The sequence below is a fragment of the Sinocyclocheilus rhinocerous genome, unplaced genomic scaffold, assembly GCF_001515625.1.
Source record: "Sinocyclocheilus rhinocerous isolate Xijiao unplaced genomic scaffold, SAMN03320098_v1.1 scaffold377, whole genome shotgun sequence".
Taxonomy (NCBI): Eukaryota; Metazoa; Chordata; class Actinopteri; order Cypriniformes; family Cyprinidae; genus Sinocyclocheilus; species Sinocyclocheilus rhinocerous.
The window spans coordinates 634550-656861 of record NW_015633195.1 but is presented as its reverse complement, the minus strand read 5'-3'; the positions used below and the strand labels follow the sequence as shown (position 1 = coordinate 656861).

The 22312-nt window shown below is 35.7% G+C and overlaps 2 protein-coding genes across 2 annotated transcripts in view; one reads left to right on the top strand and one right to left on the bottom strand.

Annotated features, from left to right (window-relative positions):
• The window catches only part of LOC107743883 (cAMP-specific 3',5'-cyclic phosphodiesterase 4D-like), a 28826-nt gene extending 11555 nt beyond the window's left edge, over positions 1 to 17271 (top strand). The window contains exons 2-13 of the mRNA XM_016557335.1: positions 1373 to 1564; positions 2872 to 2908; positions 3019 to 3095; positions 3266 to 3315; positions 7302 to 7414; positions 11645 to 11770; positions 11880 to 12044; positions 12157 to 12256; positions 13207 to 13361; positions 13556 to 13678; positions 14820 to 15002; positions 15853 to 17271. Coding sequence (XP_016412821.1) covers positions 1373 to 1564; positions 2872 to 2908; positions 3019 to 3095; positions 3266 to 3315; positions 7302 to 7414; positions 11645 to 11770; positions 11880 to 12044; positions 12157 to 12256; positions 13207 to 13361; positions 13556 to 13678; positions 14820 to 15002; positions 15853 to 16338 — 1807 coding nt within the window. The 3' untranslated portion in view covers positions 16339 to 17271. The remainder of the gene's footprint in view (positions 1 to 1372; positions 1565 to 2871; positions 2909 to 3018; positions 3096 to 3265; positions 3316 to 7301; positions 7415 to 11644; positions 11771 to 11879; positions 12045 to 12156; positions 12257 to 13206; positions 13362 to 13555; positions 13679 to 14819; positions 15003 to 15852) is intronic.
• A 2418-nt stretch (positions 17272 to 19689) lies between these two features.
• LOC107743864 (ras-related protein Rab-3C-like) overlaps positions 19690 to 22312 on the bottom strand; it is a 7533-nt gene continuing 4910 nt past the window's right edge. The window contains exons 4-5 of the mRNA XM_016557313.1: positions 21087 to 21211; positions 19690 to 20389 (exon numbers count right to left, since the gene is read on the bottom strand). Coding sequence (XP_016412799.1) covers positions 20199 to 20389; positions 21087 to 21211 — 316 coding nt within the window. The 3' untranslated portion in view covers positions 19690 to 20198. The remainder of the gene's footprint in view (positions 20390 to 21086; positions 21212 to 22312) is intronic.

The window sequence follows — 22312 nt, the reverse complement described above, 5'->3', positions numbered from 1 at the left end:
ATATTTCTCTTTGTAGGATAAGCATCAATGCTTTTGTGTGGGTTACAGTAAAAGGAGAACCATCTCATTCATAATGCATGTCTAGAGTTGAGAGTGTGAGACGGTAAGCCGGTGCATTCCTGTGATATGACCCAAGAGAGATGAGGGCAGCACATCAGCGGGCCACTCAACGCCAGCACTAGTATGAACTGTGAATAAGTCAGTTCTCAATGAAACACAAAAATAAAGTGTTGGCTTGAAAAAGTACAGGACACAAACTCCAAATGTTGTTTTCTCTTCGCACTGTAGTGCTTTGATTGCACTGAACACAGACAATAGAAAGGTCGTATGCGTAAGTTTTGTTGTTGCTGACATATTTGTTCTCAGTCGAAACAAAACTCAATCCCCTGTTTTACGTGGGTCATGAATCATTGGCCCTGTATGTGTCAGACAGTACGGTCTGCTGAAGTCACCAAGGTGCAGGCTGACCCACTAATACGGGTTTATCCATCCACACCACGTTACTCATCTCAGATGTGAGCCTGCATGGAGGTGATGATGGTGGCTAAGCGAGAATAACACGTCACCGTTCGCGTCAGGAAAATACCCAGGGCAGAGCAATTATATTAATGCTCTCCGGGGATTATGGGTCAGCATGTTGTAAGCACAGTTGGGTGGATCTAAGGACTAGGGAGATGAAGGTTAAGGACGGCGCTCCCGCTGGGCTGGGGATGCCCTCTAAATCAGGAATTTGCTGGAAGAATTGTTTTTTGTATTGTGGTTATAATTTTTAATGCATTAATTTGTGATTTATTATTTTGCTGTTGCTGCACTACAATATTACAGCAACCTAAATCAATATGTATTTAAATAAATCGTCACATTACCTTGGAGCAAATGTAAGTTTTACTTTATTTTTTGCTTTGTTTTATTTTTATTTTTCAATTTTTTTATTTTATGTTTATTTGATCAATGTTTGCTATTTTGTTTTTGTGTGTTGATTTTTTGTTTTGTGTTTGTTGGTTTTTGTTTTATTTTTATTTTTTAAGGTTAATTTTTGTTTTATGTCTATATTATTTAATTACATGTTTATTTGGAAATGAGTCCTAACAGTTTTATTGACAGTTTATTGAGAATTATTTCATAATTTCCTTAAAATTGTTTAAAACTATCCTAATGCACATATCCTTTATATGCTCATAGAAGAAAATAGCTAATTTTTGTCTGAAAAAATGGCAAATCGCACAACCGTTGCTTAGGTAAAATTGGTCAACAAAACGCCCATATTACCGGAAATTGTCAACTCTGTCAACCGGAGAAATATGCTACTTTACTTCCTCCAATTTTCTCATTTAACATCAACACTAACTGCCCACTTGTTTTGTCTCCCCAGCTTTGATGTGGACAATGGCACCTCATCAGGACGTAGTCCGCTGGATCCCATGGCCAGCCCGGGGTCAGGTCTCATCCTCCAGGCCAACTTGGTGCACAGCCAGAGGAGAGAGTCATTCCTGTACCGCTCTGACAGCGACTATGACCTCTCACCAAAGTCTATGTCCAGAAACTCCTCCATCGCCAGTGACATGTGAGCAAATGTCTCTTTTAAGTGCAGAACCGGTTTAGTGGCATTTAGAAGTTTTTTATTAATGTGCATGTTTTATTCATAAATGGGAGACAAAGGCATAGCTTACAAGTAGATTAAACTGCAGTTGTCAAAACATTTTTATAAACTGTACATAATATGTGAAAATAGGGCTGGCCGATAATTCGATAACGATAATTATCGCGATATAATTTTCCTCGATGAAACGATATGAAGAGTTCGATAAATGTTTGATATAATGTTTATGCGCCAAAAGCGGAACGAAACAGTGCGACTCATTTGAATCGCACCACACGGACCGTTTATCCGCTCGGATCAAAGTTCAAACTGCCGCCGGCGCGAGCTCACTAGAGCAGATGTGTTTACTCGGTCACGCGAGCATTAAGCAGTGCTGTGAGATTCAGTGCTTTAAATCACCGAGTCATTTGTGTTCATCGCTGAATTCAACTAGTTTAAAGCCAAACAGGAGAAACACTGTGTGCAACGAACGAGACAGTCAGAAGGCTTTTCAATCTACAAATCACCATCATTTACCATGGATTTACTGTAGTAACACTCACTGCACCATGGTATTGTGGCAGAAATTTGGGATATTCACACTAAATTTTATTAAAAGAATAATGGTATATACTATGTATTTGGTAGCATGTATTTGTGATTAAGTTATAGCATGTGTGCATTTATACTGAATGTTTTTAGACTACTGTTTTTCATACAAATAGGCTACCTAAAAACCATATAGTTATATTTTTACCATGGTATTGAAATGCTATATGTGTGGTTTTAACTGTGTTTATCATTATTTAAATGTATACTACTAAGGGAGACCAATGCTTAATTTAAAAAATAAATAAATAAATAAAAACTTGGTCAGAATAAATTTAACCATATAAAACTGAGGTTGCTACAATTTTTACAGATGTTACTGATTTTGATAGTGAACAAAAATGTACCTCTGCATCCTAACTCAAGCTACTATCAAATGTGCATTTCTTTGAAACAATATCACTCATTAGAACATGCAGAAACTAAGAAATACATTTTTCTATTTAGATATTTATTTTGTTAAGGAAAATCAATGGTCTGGTTTCTACAACTTTCACTTTGGAGCAAAAATCTGGCTTTAAACTTGAAAGAAATAAAATTTGACATTTATCGTGATAATTATCAATATCGACTGACATGAAAAAAATTATCGTGATAATTTTTGTGGCCATATCGCCCAGCCCTATGTGAAAATAAGAGAAAGTTTGTGCGGTTGTTATTAGTATTTTTTCCTTTTTTTGCAGACACGGTGATGACATGATTGTTACCCCTTTTGCACAGGTATTGCAATATTAAATATTTAAAATAAGTTTAAAAGCAGATGGTTTGACAACATTACAAAAAAATATAACACACATTTTATAAAACTAATTTTTTGTGTCTTTTCCCAGGTTCTGGCGAGTTTAAGGACTGTCCGGAATAATTTTGCTGCTTTAACAAATGTACAACAGGAAAGGCCCAATAACAAGTAAGTGCTTTCAGTTTAAAATATTCAAATCCACTAATTTTTATCATGACACTTAATCTTGGCAGAATTTGTATGGTTTAAGTTTTCTAACGACAATCAATCTGTGTTACTGTTGTTTTCATCATACACATTAACCACATTCTTTGTTTCTTTTAAATTTTTTCAACCAGGAGATCCCCCATGTGTAACCCGCCTCCCATCACAAAGACCTCCTACACAGGTGTCGTATCTTTACTTTCTATATTTTAAATATTGCCATGCCAATTTAACATCAGTGTTATTTTAGTATTATTTATAATGTATATTAATATAGTATTTGTTAACATTTTGAATTAACTTTTATTTTTATATTTTCAGTTTTCGTTTTTTTTTTTATATGTGCTTTTGTCATTTTTAATGGTTTTAGATGAATTTTTTTTATATATATTTCTATATAGGTTTAATTTATTTTTAGACCTCCTACACAGGTGTCGTATCTTTACTTTCTATATTTTAAATATTGCCATGCCAATTTAACATCAGTGTTATTTTAGTATTATTTATAATGTATATTAATATAGTATTTGTTAACATTTTGAATTAACTTTTATTTTTATATTTTCAGTTTTCGTTTTTTTTTTATATGTGCTTTTGTCATTTTTAATGGTTTTAGATGAATTTTTTTATATATATTTCTATATAGGTTTAATTTATTTTTATTCCAGTTTTAGTTTTAGTCATTTTAATACTTTAAATAAAACAGTTAGTTGCCAAGGCACCACTTCTATTTTCATTTAAATTTTTCATGTTCAAGTTTTTCATGTAATATTTTATTTTATTTTATTTCAATTATCAAAAGCAAATTTGAATGTTTTTGTGCAACAGATTTTTATCGAGATTACATTTTATCAGTTATATGATATACTGTAAAGAGCATTTTTCCTGAGCTTTTCGGTTTGTTTTGTGTTAGGATAAGGGTTTTTTCATTTGTGGAGAACTGTTAGGCACTGTCTGATATGACGGATCATGTTATCTTTGTGTGGCACCTTCAGTTTTGTCTATACCAGCATGAGGGCAACCTTCAGTTCGCATATCGCAGTGTGCATGTCATGTACTCTGAAGCTGATAAGAAACATTTTATAATACGTCGTAATAACCTCTATGCACAAATTAAATGTTTAAAGATACTTTTTACTCACTTAAATCATTTGTTCATGCTTTATAGAGCATCCTGGGATGTGAGAGTCGCTTTGCCATAATCATTAGGCACTGCTCATTGTATCAATTAGCCTCTGTTTCCGGTCTATTTGTAAGGTTTGCAAAGAAAAGCTTGTTTTGAGATGCAGGTGTTTGACCTAGAACTGTAGTACAGAGCACTTGCTGGATGTTTAGCATGAGCAGAATGTTCAGCTGCAGAGATAAAAAGCACCAGTGTTATAGATTTAGAATATTGATTTGTATTAGAGGCAGTGAGCAAATGGACACATTATACAATTTAACTCCCCATGCTGAGTTTAGATGTCATGTGACCATTAAAAGTGTCATAAGACCCTAATGGGTTTTGAGTGTAGATTGCCTGGACAGATTGCCACAATGTAGAATAGAATGATAACGCCTGTGGCTAAAGATATGACTTGGTCACCAGAAGGATAAAATCCCTGAAAGGGGTGATCTGTAAACTATCACCATTCTGGTCTTTAGCAAGACACTTCATGTTGTTCAGGGTATCTCTCTAATATGTGTTTTGGATGTTGCTGTGGATAAAAGTGCCACCTAAATGACTAATTAGTGGGGGATTGCTATGGCGTGATTCCTAAAATCATGCAGCTTGTTAAGAAGTGTGATCAGACTTGCGCAGACAATAAAACAATTGATTAATAGACTTGCATTTAAGCAGGGATGCGGGCCATATTTACAGACCAGAATACCATAGGGAAGTGCGTTTTTTTTTTTTTTTTTTTACTTTGGCCAGTAAGGAACCATCTACTGTAGCAACCCAGAACACCACAGAAAAAGGGGTTTTCAAACTTTTTGATGCCAAGGACTCAAATGCAATCTAGTTGCAACGAATCTGCTTCCTAAAATATAAAGCCAGCTATATATTTTAAGTGTAAGAAAAGTGTCATGTTATGTAAAAAAAATAAATAAAAATAAGCATTTACATTGTCATTGTGTTGAAGCCCAAAAAAATTATTAAAATATTATTCAGAAAATATTATCAATGCAAATGAATGATTAATAATTCAAAAGTATTTATATAGCGCCTATTGTGGCCGTTTGAAAACCGCTGCTGCAGAAAATGCATATGAACATGCAAAAAAAAAAAAAACTCCCTGGAACTAAAAACCACTCCAAACTATTTAGAATCCACATAGCGACAAGAAAACTCTATAAACACTGTTCAATAATAAAAAAATTTAAAAAACTTGCATTCAGTTGCATTTTAGTCAAGCCCAGTCAAGTTTATACAAATTTATACATTTTATATAATTTATACAAATTCTGCTCACAATTAGGAGAATAAAGATGTGATCAAACAGGATTAGAAGAGACATTTATTTTTTAGCTATTCATTTTAAGGTATTTTTTGGTGGTTTCTAGTGTATCCGAACAAATCCTCAAATGTTTTGATTAGGATTTCGTTGCTCACAGGGTAGTAAGAGTCTGTGACCCAGATTGGAGGAATCCAGTCCAGCTTTTCGCCACAGCTCTCCTGTCTTTGGAGCCAGTGCCCTCTCATGGGCTGGTGTATGATGTCGTGTTAAGCACGAGAAGAATGTCATTGACGTCAGTGCAGTCTCTTTCAGAGAAAGTGGCACCCCAGAGAAAGTGGCACCCCAGCCCTGTGTACTTCACCACACATGCAGAAAGAGAGAGAGACACACACAGACAGGCAATGAATAAGATAATGTGTGCTTTGTTAAAGGAGTGTACATGTGGCACATGCATTCTGTCTTGCTTTGTTTTTATAGTTGCTTCCAGTAAGCAACATGTCTAGCATAGCTGCACTGACGTCTGTTTTGTAAGTCTTTTGTTATTTTGTTTCGCTTATTTTTATGCCCTCATATGGTCATCCTAACCTTTTCGAAAATGCACATGCAGCAGACATTTGCAAATTTCCTTAAAATCATGAAAACAGCACAAATTTTGAATGTCATTAATGGTCCCATCTCAGCAAAGTTGAAATGCTGACCACAATTTCAGCACTAAATTATTTGTAATCTTTATAAACAAATCTTAAAGCATCCTCTCCAAGAACAAAAACACACTGGACACCTCTAGCCTTTCTCAGAGTGTCAGCTGTGAAGTACCTGAGCTCTTCATTCTCCGAATCCTGAAAAGTTCATGTCAGGTTTTAGCTGAAGTCCTCTCTCTCCTGCATGCAGCAGCACTGCCAGGCTTTAGGCTTCTGTTTCAAGAGGAAGCTCTGCTCACGTTCAGCTAGCGACGCTCCACGGCTGCCCCGTGCTCGTGCAGGGCATCCACTGCTCTGAGAAAAGAGGGCAGGCAGATGCGAGCACCTTTGTTCTCTTTTGCGGCAGGCAGCTCAGCTTAAGGATTGGAAACAGGGACAAGTCACTCATCTGTTGGCGTCAGCTCTCCGTATGCTTTGCGTTTGTGCTCGTATGAGTGTATGAGCGAGTATATGTGTGTGTTATTGTTATGACACTATGCCTGTATGCTATGTTATGGGTCGGATCGCATGCTCCTAAGGGCCACAGCACGCTACTCTGCTTCTTGGATGTAGACCGGCATCTGTCACACAGTGATGGACCTGCCCACAGCAATGACATTCTCCCTGTCCCGAGATGAGAGGTTTCACTCCAGGCTCCTTGACATGTAGGACTATAGATTCTGCAGTCGAGTGTTGTACGACTGACTGTCGTCTTGTTTGTGAGCGGTGTGAGTGTTGGTTTGTGTGGCCTCTTTGTGTGTTTTCTTAAGGAATATAGTGTTCCCCGCTTTTCACAAGATCTGACTCCTGATACTTGTCGTTACGGTGCCTGATTTGGATTACTGTGTTTTTGGAAACCTTGTTTTTTGGCTCGATTTGGGGCCCCATCATTCACTGTGGAGGGCTTCAGAACAGCATGAAGAATCACCCATGCGTTCTGTCGGGATATCCAACCATGGCGGTCTACAGCAGTTTGGGCCCTCTGCTGGGAGCCTCAGCTAGACCCCTAAAGTATCTGAGATCTGACTCCTTGCCTCCTTCTCTTCCTCCAGAGGAGACCTACCAGAAACTGGCCACAGAGACCCTGGAGGAGCTGGACTGGTGCCTCGACCAGCTTGAGACCCTACAAACAAGGCATTCAGTCAGCGAGATGGCATCCAACAAGGTAAGAAGATCTAGGTGTCTTATGTTCTTTTTTGCTGTTTAGGATTCCCCGGGACTGTTCTACAATTTGATGAAGTGCAATTATTGTATCTCAGGTTTTCAATTTCCACTCACAATCACAATTGGGGCACATATTGTGGAGTTTTTTTAATTTTATTTAATTTTATTATTTAATTTTATTTTATTTGTACACTGTTTTAGGTTATTTTGCAAGTGTGCACAATATATGTTATAGTGCCTCCAAGATCAAATGACCATTTTAAGACTTATGTTGTCACAAATGTTACTTGTTTTTTTGTTGAATTCTGGTAGACCTGATCATACTGTGACTGTAGCCTTGTCAGCCTTGTCAATTGGTTTAAACACAAGCATGAGATGATTAACTTAATAAAACGGCAGTCAGCTCAATTATTTAGTTGTTTTGAAAAATAAGCTGATTTAGATAATTGAGTGTCACTATATTGTCATGCTTTGGTGTCTTTTAAGCAGTGCACTGTTTGCAATAACAGCAGGAGAATCGTCATTCAGGCTGCACTGAGCATGCTCACAGTCTCCAGCAAGGCCCTAGTACACATACAGCATGCTAATCAGCCTGTAGTGTGTATCCCGTCTAGTCCACTTGGCCAAAACACCTCTTAATAAATGAAGATTTGAGATGCTTCTAATATTTCTTAGACAACCAGGCTAAAGGTCCGACAGAGGTGACCAGACATATGTAACAGAAGCGTCAAATACTCACATTTTCATACGTCTCACTCGACCGAACCCCCCCTCCTCCCTTTCCCTCCTCAATACCCAGTATCCATGGAAACGCACTAGGCCTGTCAGTTTGCTTTGTTGCTTTAGCTCAATAGCAATAGTGGCATATCCCGTATACAACTGCCTCACAGTCGCCACGCAAGTGTTATATCCTACTGGACTGTTATAAATATGACTGTTTTCGTATTGTTTCAAAACAGAAATAGCTAATATTTTCTGAAAAACATTTTTTTAGTTGTGTAGAGATGTCCAGCTGCCATTGCTCTTGTGATTTATTAGCAGTCAATGTTCATATTAGCCTGGGTGAATACTTGAATACATCTTCCATTTCAATTACAGAAAAACACAAAATCTATTTCACCATAAGAATTCAATTTAGATCTGTTTTATAACTAAAATTTTATTATTAGCTATAGGGATTACTCCGTAAGAGAGCATTTCAAGCAGAACTCTCAACAATAATGACTTGTATTATATTTTACATACATTTAATTATAATAAAAAGTTATATTACAATTATAATAAAATATTATTTTATAATTAAATATATAAGTATAAGTAGTATTAATTATATTTATTTTATATTTATATTTTAAATCTGACTAAATGTAAATCCGACTACGGCGTAAAGGCTACGGCGTAGATCCGACGCAGAAGTATAAATCAGCCTTAATGGTTAGAGAGTCAGACTTGTAACCTGAAGGTTGTGGTTTCGAGTCTCAGGTCCGGCAGGAATTGTTGGTGGGGGGAGTATATATATATTAACTATATACTGCTATAACCAGGTCAGAACAAAGTCAAACTAATGCTTCAAAAATATCTACAATAATGCAGTAAAAAACATTTTATGTCAACATTTTTATTTATTTTTAATTTCATGCTATTTTTTTTGTTATTTTATATATTATTAATATTCACTTTTTTGGACAGTGTCACTTTAGGAAAAGTTAAAGTTTACAGAATATACTATTTGATCTGCTTTTTAGTAATATTTATTTTTGTATTGTTGATTATTTGCTCATTTGATTTGCATCTGAGAAATGCCCTTTTTCAAAGCTTGTATGCATGTTACAGATATTGGAGATATATGAAAAGTCAACAACTTGATGCATAATTGTACTGCATCAAAGAAAGCTCAGTGGCTTTGTTGTTGTTGTTTAGTCTGCTGAAATAGAATATGTGCAGTTTATATTAGAATAATAATTTTTTGACCTCAACATTGTTATTTTGAGCTCACAGTTTATAATAAAGTAAAGAATGTTGCTTTTGATCTACAAGGCATATTATTAGACTAGAGGGATGGATTCAGGAACAAATCATTATTTAGGCCACTGTCCCAGAAAACACATTTTCAGGGAATCACAGCTACAAATTGTGTGATATCTTTCCATTTTTTGCTGGGAGACATGTTTTAACACCCTCTAGATGTTCCAACAATAGAAACACAGTCACTTCTGTCCGCACGGACCTGCAACAGCCTATTACCATCGGCTCATCTGCTCCAGTAAAGCTGCAAATTACTTAGCATCGCCCTAGTAGTACACAGGGACCAGAAGTGTGAAATAATCCCTGACCATGTTCTGTCAGCTCCACTGCCTCAGCTCTTTATTTGCTGCCATGCAGTATGTACTTTTGCCACCAGTTCAGTGTAAAGACACTGGTTTTGGTACAATACCTCAGTGACATGTTTCTAAAAATGTACGAGGCCTACTGGTACTTTTTTAGTCACTTGCTCTCAGGGTACTGTGTGGTTTTGGATAGTAGGCCATTGGAAGTCTGTAACAGTGTTATCTGGCTAAATACTTCAGGCCCTGGCCATATTTATGTGATATTGCATATAGATTGCTGTGTTTTTTTTTATGACTTGCAAATTGTAGTATTTTATTACATTTTATTGTATTACAGTGCATTAAAAACCTAAATTTTAGTTTTTAGGTTTTTTTTTTTTTTTTTTGCAAAAATAACAAAATTTGCACATTTGACAGAATTCTGCTGATAAATATGCAAGAATAGGGAGATGCATTGTTTATAGACGTCATGGAGCAAATTAAATGTTTGTGTACTCAAATAAATATACAAGCTTTGCTCCATGACAGCTATAAATTAAATAAATAAATTAAATGTAATATCATTTTATTATTTATTTCCTGTAACAGCATGAAAGAGCAGGCAGGGGAGCAGATCTAAGCGCAGGAAAACTTTAATAAACAAACAGGGAAACAGGCAAATACATACAACGACTGTCAAACCACGAGTGAAACACAAGCACTATATATGCACAAGAGAACAAGCTTAACCACAGACCAGCTTAACAGGATAACAAGGGGGCGTGGTTAATAAACTGTCATAACAACTAATGAGAGTAACTATGGCAACAAACAAGGGCAAGGCACACAGGGACTAGCCATGGGGAGTGAACACATACAGGGAACATATAGCCAACACAAGATAATTATTATTATTATTAATATAGAATTAATATTATATTTATTACAATTAATTTACAAGTGTCACTTGTAGTTTTGCCATAGGGCAGGGCTAGTTAAAAAGTGTGAACTACTGGACCAATGGAAAAATGTTATTGTTTAGCCCTTAGAAACTTTTTATTTTTTATTTTTTTTACCAGTTACAAGTCGGTAAAAGAATAAAATGGCACATTTCCCAGCATACGTTTTGCTTTATTCAAGCGCTCATTAACAATTTACCAGGACAAATCTAGCACGGCGTCATCGGTTTATTTTGTTCTTGTTCATCTGACATATGTTCTCCATTGACTCCCCTCTGTGGATTTATGTGAATGAACTTCACTGAATATTTTATGAGTCTGGTTGACACATATATATATATATATATATATATATATAAACTAATAATTAATAATTAATTTGATAAAATAATAAAGCCTTAAATAATTTTTTTAAATACACTGCTGTTCAAATGTTCAGTGGCAATACGATTTTTGTGGTTTGTATTAATGATTTTTAGCAAGAATGTTAAATATATAAAAAGTGACTGTAAAAACATTTATAATGTTTCTATTTTAAATAAATGCTGTTTTATTGAATTTTCTATTCATCAGAGAATCCTGAAAAAATGTCTCACTATTTGCACAAAAATATTAAGCTGTACAACTGTTGATAATAATAAAAAATGTTGTTGTTTTTTTGAGGACCAAATCAGCATATTATTATGATTTCTGAAGGATCATGTGGCACTGAAGAATGGTATATTGACTGCTGAAAATACAACTTTGGCATCAATGGAATAAATTCAATTTTAGAAAAAAGTTATTTTAAATTGTTTTAATATTACTGTTTTACTGTATTTTTGATATAATAAATGTAGCCTTGATGAGCATAAGAGATTTTAAAAAGTCTTGCCGACCTCAAATGTTTAAACGGTGGTATATAAAATGAAATGACTGTAAATACAGAGAGATTTACAGAAAACTTAAATATAGGAAATCTAACTATATGTGTTTGACTTTGTGTCATTTCAGGAGCTTGAAGATGTAAATAAATGGGGCCTTAATGTCTTCAAAGTGTCAGAATTTTCTGGGAACAGACCTTTAACGGTTATGATGCACACAATATTCCAGGTACATTTTTAAAGCATTTGTTCCCTCAAGCTCAAATTTGCTTTAATGTCTCTTTACAAGTTGCTCCTGCTAACAAGGAAAAACCATGCGGGTTGTCTTTCTGCTGTAGGAGAGGGACTTGTTAAAGACGTTTAAAATCCCCCTGGACACGTTTATCACCTATCTGATGACTTTAGAGGACCATTACCATGCTGACGTTGCCTATCACAACAACATCCACGCTGCTGATGTCACACAGTCCGCTCACGTCCTGTTATCAACCCCTGCCCTTGAGGTATGATAGTGCTGTCCCAGTATGCAATGCTGTTTCTTCTGATTGTTGGGTGTTAAAAAAGTGGATTAGGTTGTGAAATTTTTGAAAATCTTTCTGTGTCTGTTATTTTCAGGCTGTGTTTACAGACCTTGAAATTCTCGCTGCCATATTTGCCAGTGCGATACATGATGTTGACCATCCTGGCGTCTCCAACCAGTTTCTCATTAACACTAGTAAGTCTCTAGCTCTAGCATAAGAACATGACGTTTTACCATTAAACTGTCTTTCGTTTGCTGCTGTAGCATTAAAGGAATAGTTCACACAAAAATGAAACTTGCTGAAAATTTACTCGCCCTCAGGCCTTCCAAAATGATCTTGGATGGCCTGAGGTTGAGTACATTTTCAGCAAATTTCCATTTTTTAGGTGACCTATTCCTTCTGTTATACTTTAAAATGAAAAGTTGCCATACAAGGTCCAGGTGGACTTGGAAAACCCTACATACTATAGTAAATCAAAAAAATAAACCTTGTTCCCGTTGTATCTGTAAAGGAACATCACGTTGCTTCCTTCAAATAAGAAGGGTGCAATGTTTTTCACAGCTGTCAGAAACACTTTTAGCTTAATCATGGTTGTTCAAAGTAGCAGACCCGCACAAAGAGGAATCAATACTTGTTTAAGCTGTTATCACGTGCAGCAAGCGGTCATTCGGGCGATTTTCACATGCTATGGATGCATGTGCTTGGTGGGCTACATGTGTCGGTGATTCGCAAAGCTCACGTGTCCCACCCACACAGCTGGTAAAATCCCCTCAGTGACTAATGGAGGGACCAGTGGGGCTTGTCACAAGCTCAGCAGGAACTTGAAAACAAGAGGAGGATGCATGTTGTTCCATACCTGTATGCTGCTGTTTTTAGCCATGGAACTCTAAACGAGACATTTTGATGAATATTTACACAGTTCTGAAAGGTCAAGCTCCAAAAAAGCACCATGAAAGTGGTTCATGTGACTTGTGCGCTCTTCTGAAGCAAAACTGTAGCTTTCTGTCAAACTGAAATTACAAATGTAGGTTGCTATTCACTGAAAGTCCACCAAGAATTACAAATACAAGAGCTGTCGAATTAGTACAGTATAGAATTAATTGTGCTTCCTCTTTTTTTCTCTCCCATACCTCTCTCCTCTCAGACTCTGAGCTGGCCCTCATGTATAATGATTCGTCTGTGTTGGAGAATCATCATCTGGCTGTGGGTTTTAAACTGCTGCAGGAAGAGAACTGTGACATCTTCCAGAACCTGACCAAGAAACAGAGACAGTCACTTCGCAAGATGGTCATTGACATTGTGAGTCACAATGTTATATGTGTCATTGGTCTCTAAGTTAGCTATTATCACACTGGACTGTTTTTAATTGCACTGATTTTTGTATTATGGAACTAAACTTTCATTTTACAGATGTGAAAAGAGGTGTAAAGGGCCAGTAAATTTCCCTCTTTCTCTCCAGCTGAAACTGATGATCATCCATCTTTTTTTTGCAGGTTCTGGCCACTGACATGTCTAAGCACATGAATTTGTTGGCAGATCTGAAAACCATGGTGGAGACCAAAAAGGTGACCAGTTCTGGGGTATTACTGCTAGACAACTACTCTGACAGGATACAGGTTGGTCCTTATATTTATACTTGCATTGCATTCTAGATATTGTAAATTTATTATTAACTTAGAAAATTAATTTAGGAAATTAGTTATTTGCCATAATTAATATTTTTTACATAAAATATATGCATACAATAATTTTATTTAAAATATCATTATACTATATATATATATATAGTAAAATATTTAATTATACATTACATATACATTTCTTGAATTTTTAAACATTTAATTTATATATTAATAATTTATATAATTTTTTTTACTTAAAATATATTAATAAATATCTGCAGATAACAATGTGAAACTTATTATAAAGTGCTACAGCTTTTTATGGAGCTCCATGGTTTAGGAGTCTGAATAGCGGGTCCCTTGGTCTAAAAAAGGTTAACAGCCTCTGCTCTGAAGAATTTGAATATGATCAATGTGATAATATCAATGTAATTATCATTATGTGATCATTACGCTTGCTGCGATAGTCGGTGTTGACGGTGTTGCCAGTGTTAAGCTGCAACACCGTTTACATCACTGCACACCGCTGCACCGCCTACCACCGTCTTTTTGATTTTTTTATAGTAATAAAAATCATTTAGTTCAGTTAGAAAACAGACACCACAATTAAAAACTGAACGTTGCTGCAGAGTGCCGAACGACAGTCGCATCACAGATCAGCAGCAGGAGTCCGATTTCATTAATCACGTCAGGAGAGTGAGTCGAGCTGACCGACGAGGAGAGTGAGGTGAGACAGACAAGATGATGGCGGAAGATTTAGTTTTGAAACAAAATGCAAAAGCGCCTAGCTGTCTGACAATATTTTACTTTCATTAAACTTTGTGTAATTTAACAAAAGTTCTATGTTTATATAAGTGAGTTTGTCATTGTACCATTTTGTTGTTGTCCATTCAAGCAATTGAGACTAATTCGAAAGTGAAAGTAAAATGTTCACGGCTATTTACAAGCTATTTAAAAGCGAAGGGAAACGAGGGAAAACCGCGACGAAACCCCACCCCCCGGTGATACCGGTATTACCGGTGTTGTCACACGTGGAATAACCGGTGGTAAAATTTCCTCAGCGTCACAACCCCAATGTAAATGAATGTAAATATAAATGTGAATGCGCAACTGACTGATTTTGACTGTATCTCAGGTCTTGCAGAACATGGTGCACTGTGCAGACCTCAGTAACCCCACCAAGCCGCTGCAGTTGTACAGGCAGTGGACAGACCGCATCATGGAGGAGTTCTTCAGCCAGGGGGACAGAGAGCGGGAGCGCGGCATGGAGATCAGCCCCATGTGTGACAAGCACAACGCATCAGTCGAGAAGTCCCAGGTAAGCCAGCTCAGGGTAGATAAAGATAAATGAAATAATGAAACATAAAATAATCAAGCTTATATAGGTCTATATTATGTTTCTAATATATTTTTATTTATATTTAACTCATTATTTATTTTTATTTTCTCTAAATATGTTCTCTATCATGTGATGACCTTTTAGCCTTACCTATAATTCTGCATGGCTGTCCTCTTTGTACTTGTTACTTTTATTTATTATAATTGATCTATGACAGCATAAATCCCATGGCTCACAATATTATTATATAAAATATATTGTTGAAAAAAACAACAACTAATTATTAATGATTAATAATAATATACAGAATAAAAAATAAACAGATTATATTTTTTCTTTTGATTTAATAATTCATGCATCAAATGGTTAACATTTTTGAGAATATACACTAGAGTTCAAACGTTTAGGACGTTTTTTTTTAATGTTTTTTAAGGAAGTCTCTTATTCTCACCAAGGCTGCATTTATTAGATATTAATATTTTAATAGATAGAATATTTTGAAATATTACAATTTAAAAAATAACTGTTTTCTATTGTAATGTATTTTAAAATGTAATTTATTCCTGTTTTGGCAAAGCTGAATTTTCAGCATCATTACTCCAGTCTTCAGCGTCACATGATCCACATGAAATCATTTTAATATGCTGATTTGGTGCTCAAGAAACATTTCTTGTTATCATTGTTGAAAACAGTTGTGCTGCTTATATGTCAGTGGAACTCAATATATTGTGTATTCTGCTAAATATTTCCAGGAAATTTACCGATACATATGGTTCAGCACTGTATACAAACCTTCTTTCAAAAACATTTGAAAATATTTTTTTCCAAGGTGGGCTTCATCGATTACATTGTTCACCCTCTGTGGGAGACGTGGGCTGACCTGGTGCACCCAGACGCGCAGGACATCTTGGACACACTGGAGGACAACCGAGAGTGGTACCAGAGCACCATCCCCCAGAGTCCCTCTCCAGCGCTGGACACCAGCAGCGAGGGCCGACGCACCGCTGGCCAGGAGAAGTTCCAGTTTGAACTGACTCTGGAGGAGGACGGAGAATCGGACACAGAGAAGGACAGCGGCAGCCCTCCTGATGAAGAAGAGGAGGAAGAGGAGGAAAACAGCTGCAGTGACTCTAAAACCCTTTGCACACAGGACTCCGAATGTACAGAGATCCCCCTGGACGAGCAGGTGGGGGACACACATGACAAGGAGGAGGAAGAGGACGAACAGGAGGAGGAAAGGGAAATATCAGAACCCTGTGTTTTAGAGGAGGAGGAGGAGGAGGAGGAAGAGGAAGAGGACACTGCCAACACATAACACAGTATGACACAGCACCTGAACTTTTTTTATATTAGAGATGAGAAACACTTATTTATGGTTAAGATACTAGTTTTTTTCATTGTCTATTTTACATATGTCGTTCAAAAGTGCTTTTTTAAATGTCCGCCTTTAACCTGATTTTTATTTTTTTATCTTTTTTGTTAGTTACAACCATTTTTACACTCAGGAATATCTTTTCCACTCAAACCTGTCATTCATACAAACAAACGTAACAAATGAAAGGTTAAAAAGCTTGACTTTTATTCCTGATTGTAAGGTACTTTTATTTTATTTTTTTCCACTGAAACAGTATTTCAGAAACATTGAACTTAGAAAGCAGCTGTTTTTTCACCACAGAGACACTATTTTTTCCTGTTCATCTGAAGAAAAGTGGCAATTCGAAGCATTTTTGCAGACAAACACTAGGAGTGAATACTTCATGCTTTGAACTTCACGTCTTCCTGATGCCTTGAATGTGTTATTAATCTGGATTTAGCTCTCTGTTGTGTTTGTGTAGCATTATTTGAAGCGTATGGACATGGTACCAAAGTCAAAAGAACTCGCGAGACACCATTTTCACAGACAATACACATTTTCATTTAAATGACCATATTTGGGGTAAATATGGTAGTTTGCACATCTTTTTATTATTATTTTTTTTACCCTTATTTGTTGCATCCAATCCAGATCTGAAAATGGTTCATTTAAAAAAAAAAATTCTTATTTTGTTTTAAACAATAAGTTCCTCGGCTTATTAATAATACCTAATTATGGCCATGTTTCAATGTTTTAAAACTTTATTCCCCCAAGAACAAGAACTCATAATTCTGTTATAAAATAATAGCTTGAATAAGCCTTAAATGTTTTGTTGCCTACCAAAAATGTACAAAAACATACAAGCAATGGAGTAAAATGAATCCTGGTTATCACTTCATAAATAACAATATGAATTATTATTGTAATTAAGTAATAATAATGCTATTAATAATAATTATTATTATTATTATTATCATGTTAATGGAACGGCGTTCCCCTAGCGTTTTCGACGCAGCTCGAGTTCCTGAAGAGGAATCCTGGGTATCCCTTCATACATAATAATAATTATTGTAATTATTATTAATCATTATAATTATTATTATTATTATTATGGCCCTGCTCATTTGTTTCTCAGAAATGTTTGATAGCTGTTTGGTGCCATATGTCCCTGGCCAGTTAAACAGAAAACAACTGACATAAATGAAGAAGCTCAATTTACCGGTTTGTGTTTTCACATGATCACGGGACAATCAGCCTCAATGCAAAGCCTCATTGTAAGTGTGAATCTAGTTGCACTATAATTTTTTTATTGTATTTTTGTTTTTGTTCATTGTATTTATTTTGGACATTTTCGCCAAACCGTTACCAGTCGCAATGATTTTAATTGCTGCTTTACGCATCTCTGTCAAGTGTCCTACTGTACAAACATCCTCTTCATTTTATGTTCATGCTAGCATTATTTATTAATGCTCTTTGATGTGCTTGTAGCATATTAAAGTGTTTTAATCAACTTGTAGCATCAGCAATTCAGGCTTACGAGTCAGTTTTCCTTAATATATTTTAATTATACATATGCAGTAGATATACTTAATCAAATGTACAAAATTATATATAATATTGAAGCCTTTTGAAAAGACCCCTTTTTCATTGCTTTCTTTATTCTACGTAAAACTCATTCTGTTGCCAAGTTTGCTTTTTTATTAGTAGGTTTTTTTATTGTCTCCATTCTCTACATTGTTTCTCATTTCTCTCTGTTTACATAACATGTATTTATTGTGCTGTATAGTACATATTGTTGATCTTATCATGTCGTTGTAAATGATTATATCATCCCTTTTGGTGATGGTGTTGTATTATGGAACTCTTACTGAGAGAATGTTTGTTATTCTTAGTATGTAATGATCCCATTGATATGTGTCTCTAGAGAGATTGCGTAGAGAAAGGGAAAGCCAAATTATAGTCATTACTGTGTTTACTTTCATTCTTTCTTTCTTTTTAAAAGAAAGTGGTTCCGTGGCCTGAGGGTTGTGCCTTACAGATAGCTCTTTAGATTTTATCCTCTTGCTGCACTAAAGAAACTACTGGCTGGAAATTGACCTAGATGTGTTTGTCGTGTTCCTCCTGTTTATGTGGCATAAATGCTCCCAGCATTAAAAAAAAAAAAAAATAGACAAAAGTTGTAAGACCACATTGGACAGGGTAAAAGCAGGCCAGTGTGATGGGTTTGGGTTTGCAACCAGCTGTAAGAACCTCCATCATATTTCCATCTATGCTGTGTTCATTTGAGACATTCAAAGACATTTGCGTTTCATGCAATATGAGAGAAAACATCTTTCTGTTTGGGGATAACAGGGCATTTTGATTTCCAGATCCTTCACAAAAAGCCCAAACGCTCAATTTGGGACTCATTTTGACACATATACTGTAGATTCTTATTGACCCTAAATGGATGAAATCAGTGCGTCCTTCTCGTCTCTTTTTAAATCATGAGAGAAATACACGAACAGAAATTGACAAATGATATTTAGGGATAACTATTTTTTTGTTATGTTACTTGAATGACAAAAGTTGTCTGGAGGTTTCACAAGACTGTGTAGTTGTTTATTGGACTCCTTGTTTATCGCAGTCTATTGGATAGAACTGTAGAAATACAAATTTACGTACGAAAACTGGTAAAATCCAATAAAAATGTTTTTATATGCACCAAAATAAAAGCATGGGTTGACTCTATGATGTTGTCTTTTGTTTCCTCTGAAAATAACCTGCAGTCTCTCTATTAACAAATCTATGATTTGTTTAGCTTTGTTTTATTCTTAAATTTAATTTTTTTAGATGGATTGTTCAAGTTATATTTGGCCTGATCTGATTGTGTGTGTGTGTGTGTGTGTGTGTGTGTGTGTGTTGAGACCAGTGTTATTTTGTTATCATTAAGATACTATGAATTTTGATGTATATCGTTTTTATATTCTGTTTTCATTTTTTAAAAAGTTTTAATAGTTTTTGTCATTTTGATCCGTTAATTTTATATATACATTTTATTTTATAGATAAACTAAATGAAAATGAAATCTTTTCTTGGCAGCTATCTGAAATAAAATGTTTGTTTTTTTTTATATTAATTTCAGTTAATGTTTATTTCAAGTAAAAAAAAATTATGGTTTTAGTTTTTATTTTACTATAATAACCCTGGTTCAGACTTTTTGTTTTATTTTTTAAATTTTATTTTATTTTGAATAAAAGAACGAAGATACAGATTCTGTACGGGACCATGTGAAAGACTGGATCTAGACAAGATAACCATTTCAAGGCCACATTTATTTTTCTCATACTTTTTAGCTTTCGCAGTCATTTTCCGTACACACGGTCGCACACAAACAGATCCAACTGACTCATCAGCAAAATGCAAATTCAACATCCTCTCAATATGTTACACATAAGTTAGACAAGTCTGTAGAATTTATAAATTTGCAGAAGTCTTTAATTCCCCTGAGAGACATGGGAATGATTGCAGAGCATCTAAAGTTCAACTCATTTCTGCTTTTGCTAAAATGACTAATATGAGATATTGCGGTATAGGGGATACAGGTACACTAACAACCCCTGAAAAAAGACCTGTATTCTGGTATGATGGCATAAAGGAAGGACAAGGTCTGACACTTGTGTTTGGCACAATCTTGCTAGTTTGCTATGTCATTAACACCAAAAAACTAGGAGTTGAAGCCAGGCCAAAGATTTGAGGTTCAGTAACTTACTCTGTATCAGAATACAGAAGCTTGGCAACAACGCTCGAGCCACAGCAGCGAACAGCCTGGACGGTGAACACTAGCAGCTACAGTCAGACTGCTGCGGGGGCGTCGGGTTGTCCATCAGTCTGGTAGTGGGTGTTCCCGTGGTTATGGCAGGGTCGGCCTCAAGAGTGTCTGACATCTTGTTGCAAATGATGTCCACCAAGCATTCAAAAGTCTGCTTGACGTTGATGTTGTCCTTTGCGCTTGTCTCAAAAAACTCAAATCCTTTTCGGAAAGAGAGATTTTTGGTAAGCAAAGGAAATACACACTGGCTTTCAAAAGTTTGGGGTCGGTAAGATTTTTTAAATGTTTTTTAATGCTCATCAAGGCTTCTATTATGTGATCAAAAATACAGTAAAACAGTTATATTCTGAAATACAGTGTCACATGATCCTTCAGAAATCATTCTGATATGCTGATTTGAAGCTCAAGAGACATCATTATGGATTATTATCGATGTTGAAAACAGTAGCGTTTTTTTAATACAGCCTATTTGTGGAAACCGTGATACATTTTTTTCCAGGATTCTTTGATAAATAGAAAGTTCAAAAGAACAGAATTTATTTGAAATGTAAATCTTTTGTAATGTTATAAATCTTTTCTTTCACTTTTGATGAATTCACTGTCTTTGCCGAATAAAAATATTAGTTTCTTTCAAAAAAAATCTTTCTAACCCCAACTGATAGTGTACAATACACTATCATTATATATCTTGTATCTCTCTGAGATACATATGCTCAAGTAAGTATTTGCTCAAAATTAACCAAAATTAAAAATAATATGTTTATAATCTCTGCACAGGAGAGACTTGGTGCATATATATATTGGCCAAAATGAGTTAAAAAAATATTGCCATATCGTATATCGGTAAACATCCAATATTGTGCATCCCTAATACAGTATATATCTATATATATCTCACCCAGCTGTTCTGCTAGCAGTCTCCCGCTTTCCACAGACACTATCCTCTCCTCCTCCATGTCGCATTTGTTTCCAGCGAGGATCACCTGGGCATTGTCCCAAGAGTATGTTTTAATCTGGGTCGCCCTGACACAGGACGAGACAAAAGTGAGCAGACATCCTCTAGCACAAGATGTGCCAGGCTCATACCAAAACTTTTGACAGTTTTATTGTATGAATATGTCATCATGCCACACGGAATCAATGGGAACATCATGTTGAACACACTTCTTCAGATTATGCCCCTCTCTGTTCCTGTTTCTCATCTCTACAGCAGCATGTTCTTTGTGTTCTCTAATCCAGAGATGTATTGGCACTTTATTAGTACAGTGTATTTTGGGGGTATTTGTACTCAAGTCAGAGGCGTCATGCCCATTCAAAGTGAGGGAGCACGTGCCCCCTCAGATTTTTGAGCTAAGTGAATTTTGAATGCAGTTTCCAAAAGACAAAAAATAGCCGATTAATATTTTCTATATTTCATACAATCACACCTGCGTGATCAGAACGTTCAGCGCGTCATATCATCAGCTGCTAAATTCTGCTTTCGCTAGCTGGCGCTGAGCCAGAGACAGACGCGTTTTACAGCACTGCGCATTATAACCAATCATGCTGTTGAGCTTATGAATGCAATGACCAATCAGAGGTGCTCAGATGAGTCATCGCTAAATTGCCGGTGTTTTCTTCACTCGCTCGCTCGCTGACTGAATACCTCTTTCTGGCGAATTTTCTCGTCAGAAACAACAAAGTGCAAATGTGTGTACGAATCTGTAAGATATTAATTTCATAGTGTAAACAGCTTCAGTGATTTTAATGGAAGTTTTTTAAGAGTGCTTGAACTCTAGACTGTCAGTGAAAATGTTCTTTGCTCTCTTTCTGTACAATGAAAGGGTTATGATTAGTAGCCTAACTTGCAATGTTTTTATTCACATTAACTTTCAATGTTGAATTCACATTAAATAAAAAGTCAGTCCTATTAAAAATATGTTATGGCATGACACCCATATCTGTTAATTAAGTAAACAGCAGTTTTTTATGCATAGTTAATAGACTACATTATTAGGTTACTTTGACCATCTCCCACTATAGATCAACATAATCTATAAAGATGAGAATCAAGATAATTCATGATATAGTTAATGCGTTTGGGAAAAAATAAATAAAACGTGCTGTTGTGGCTGCTGTGTGTCA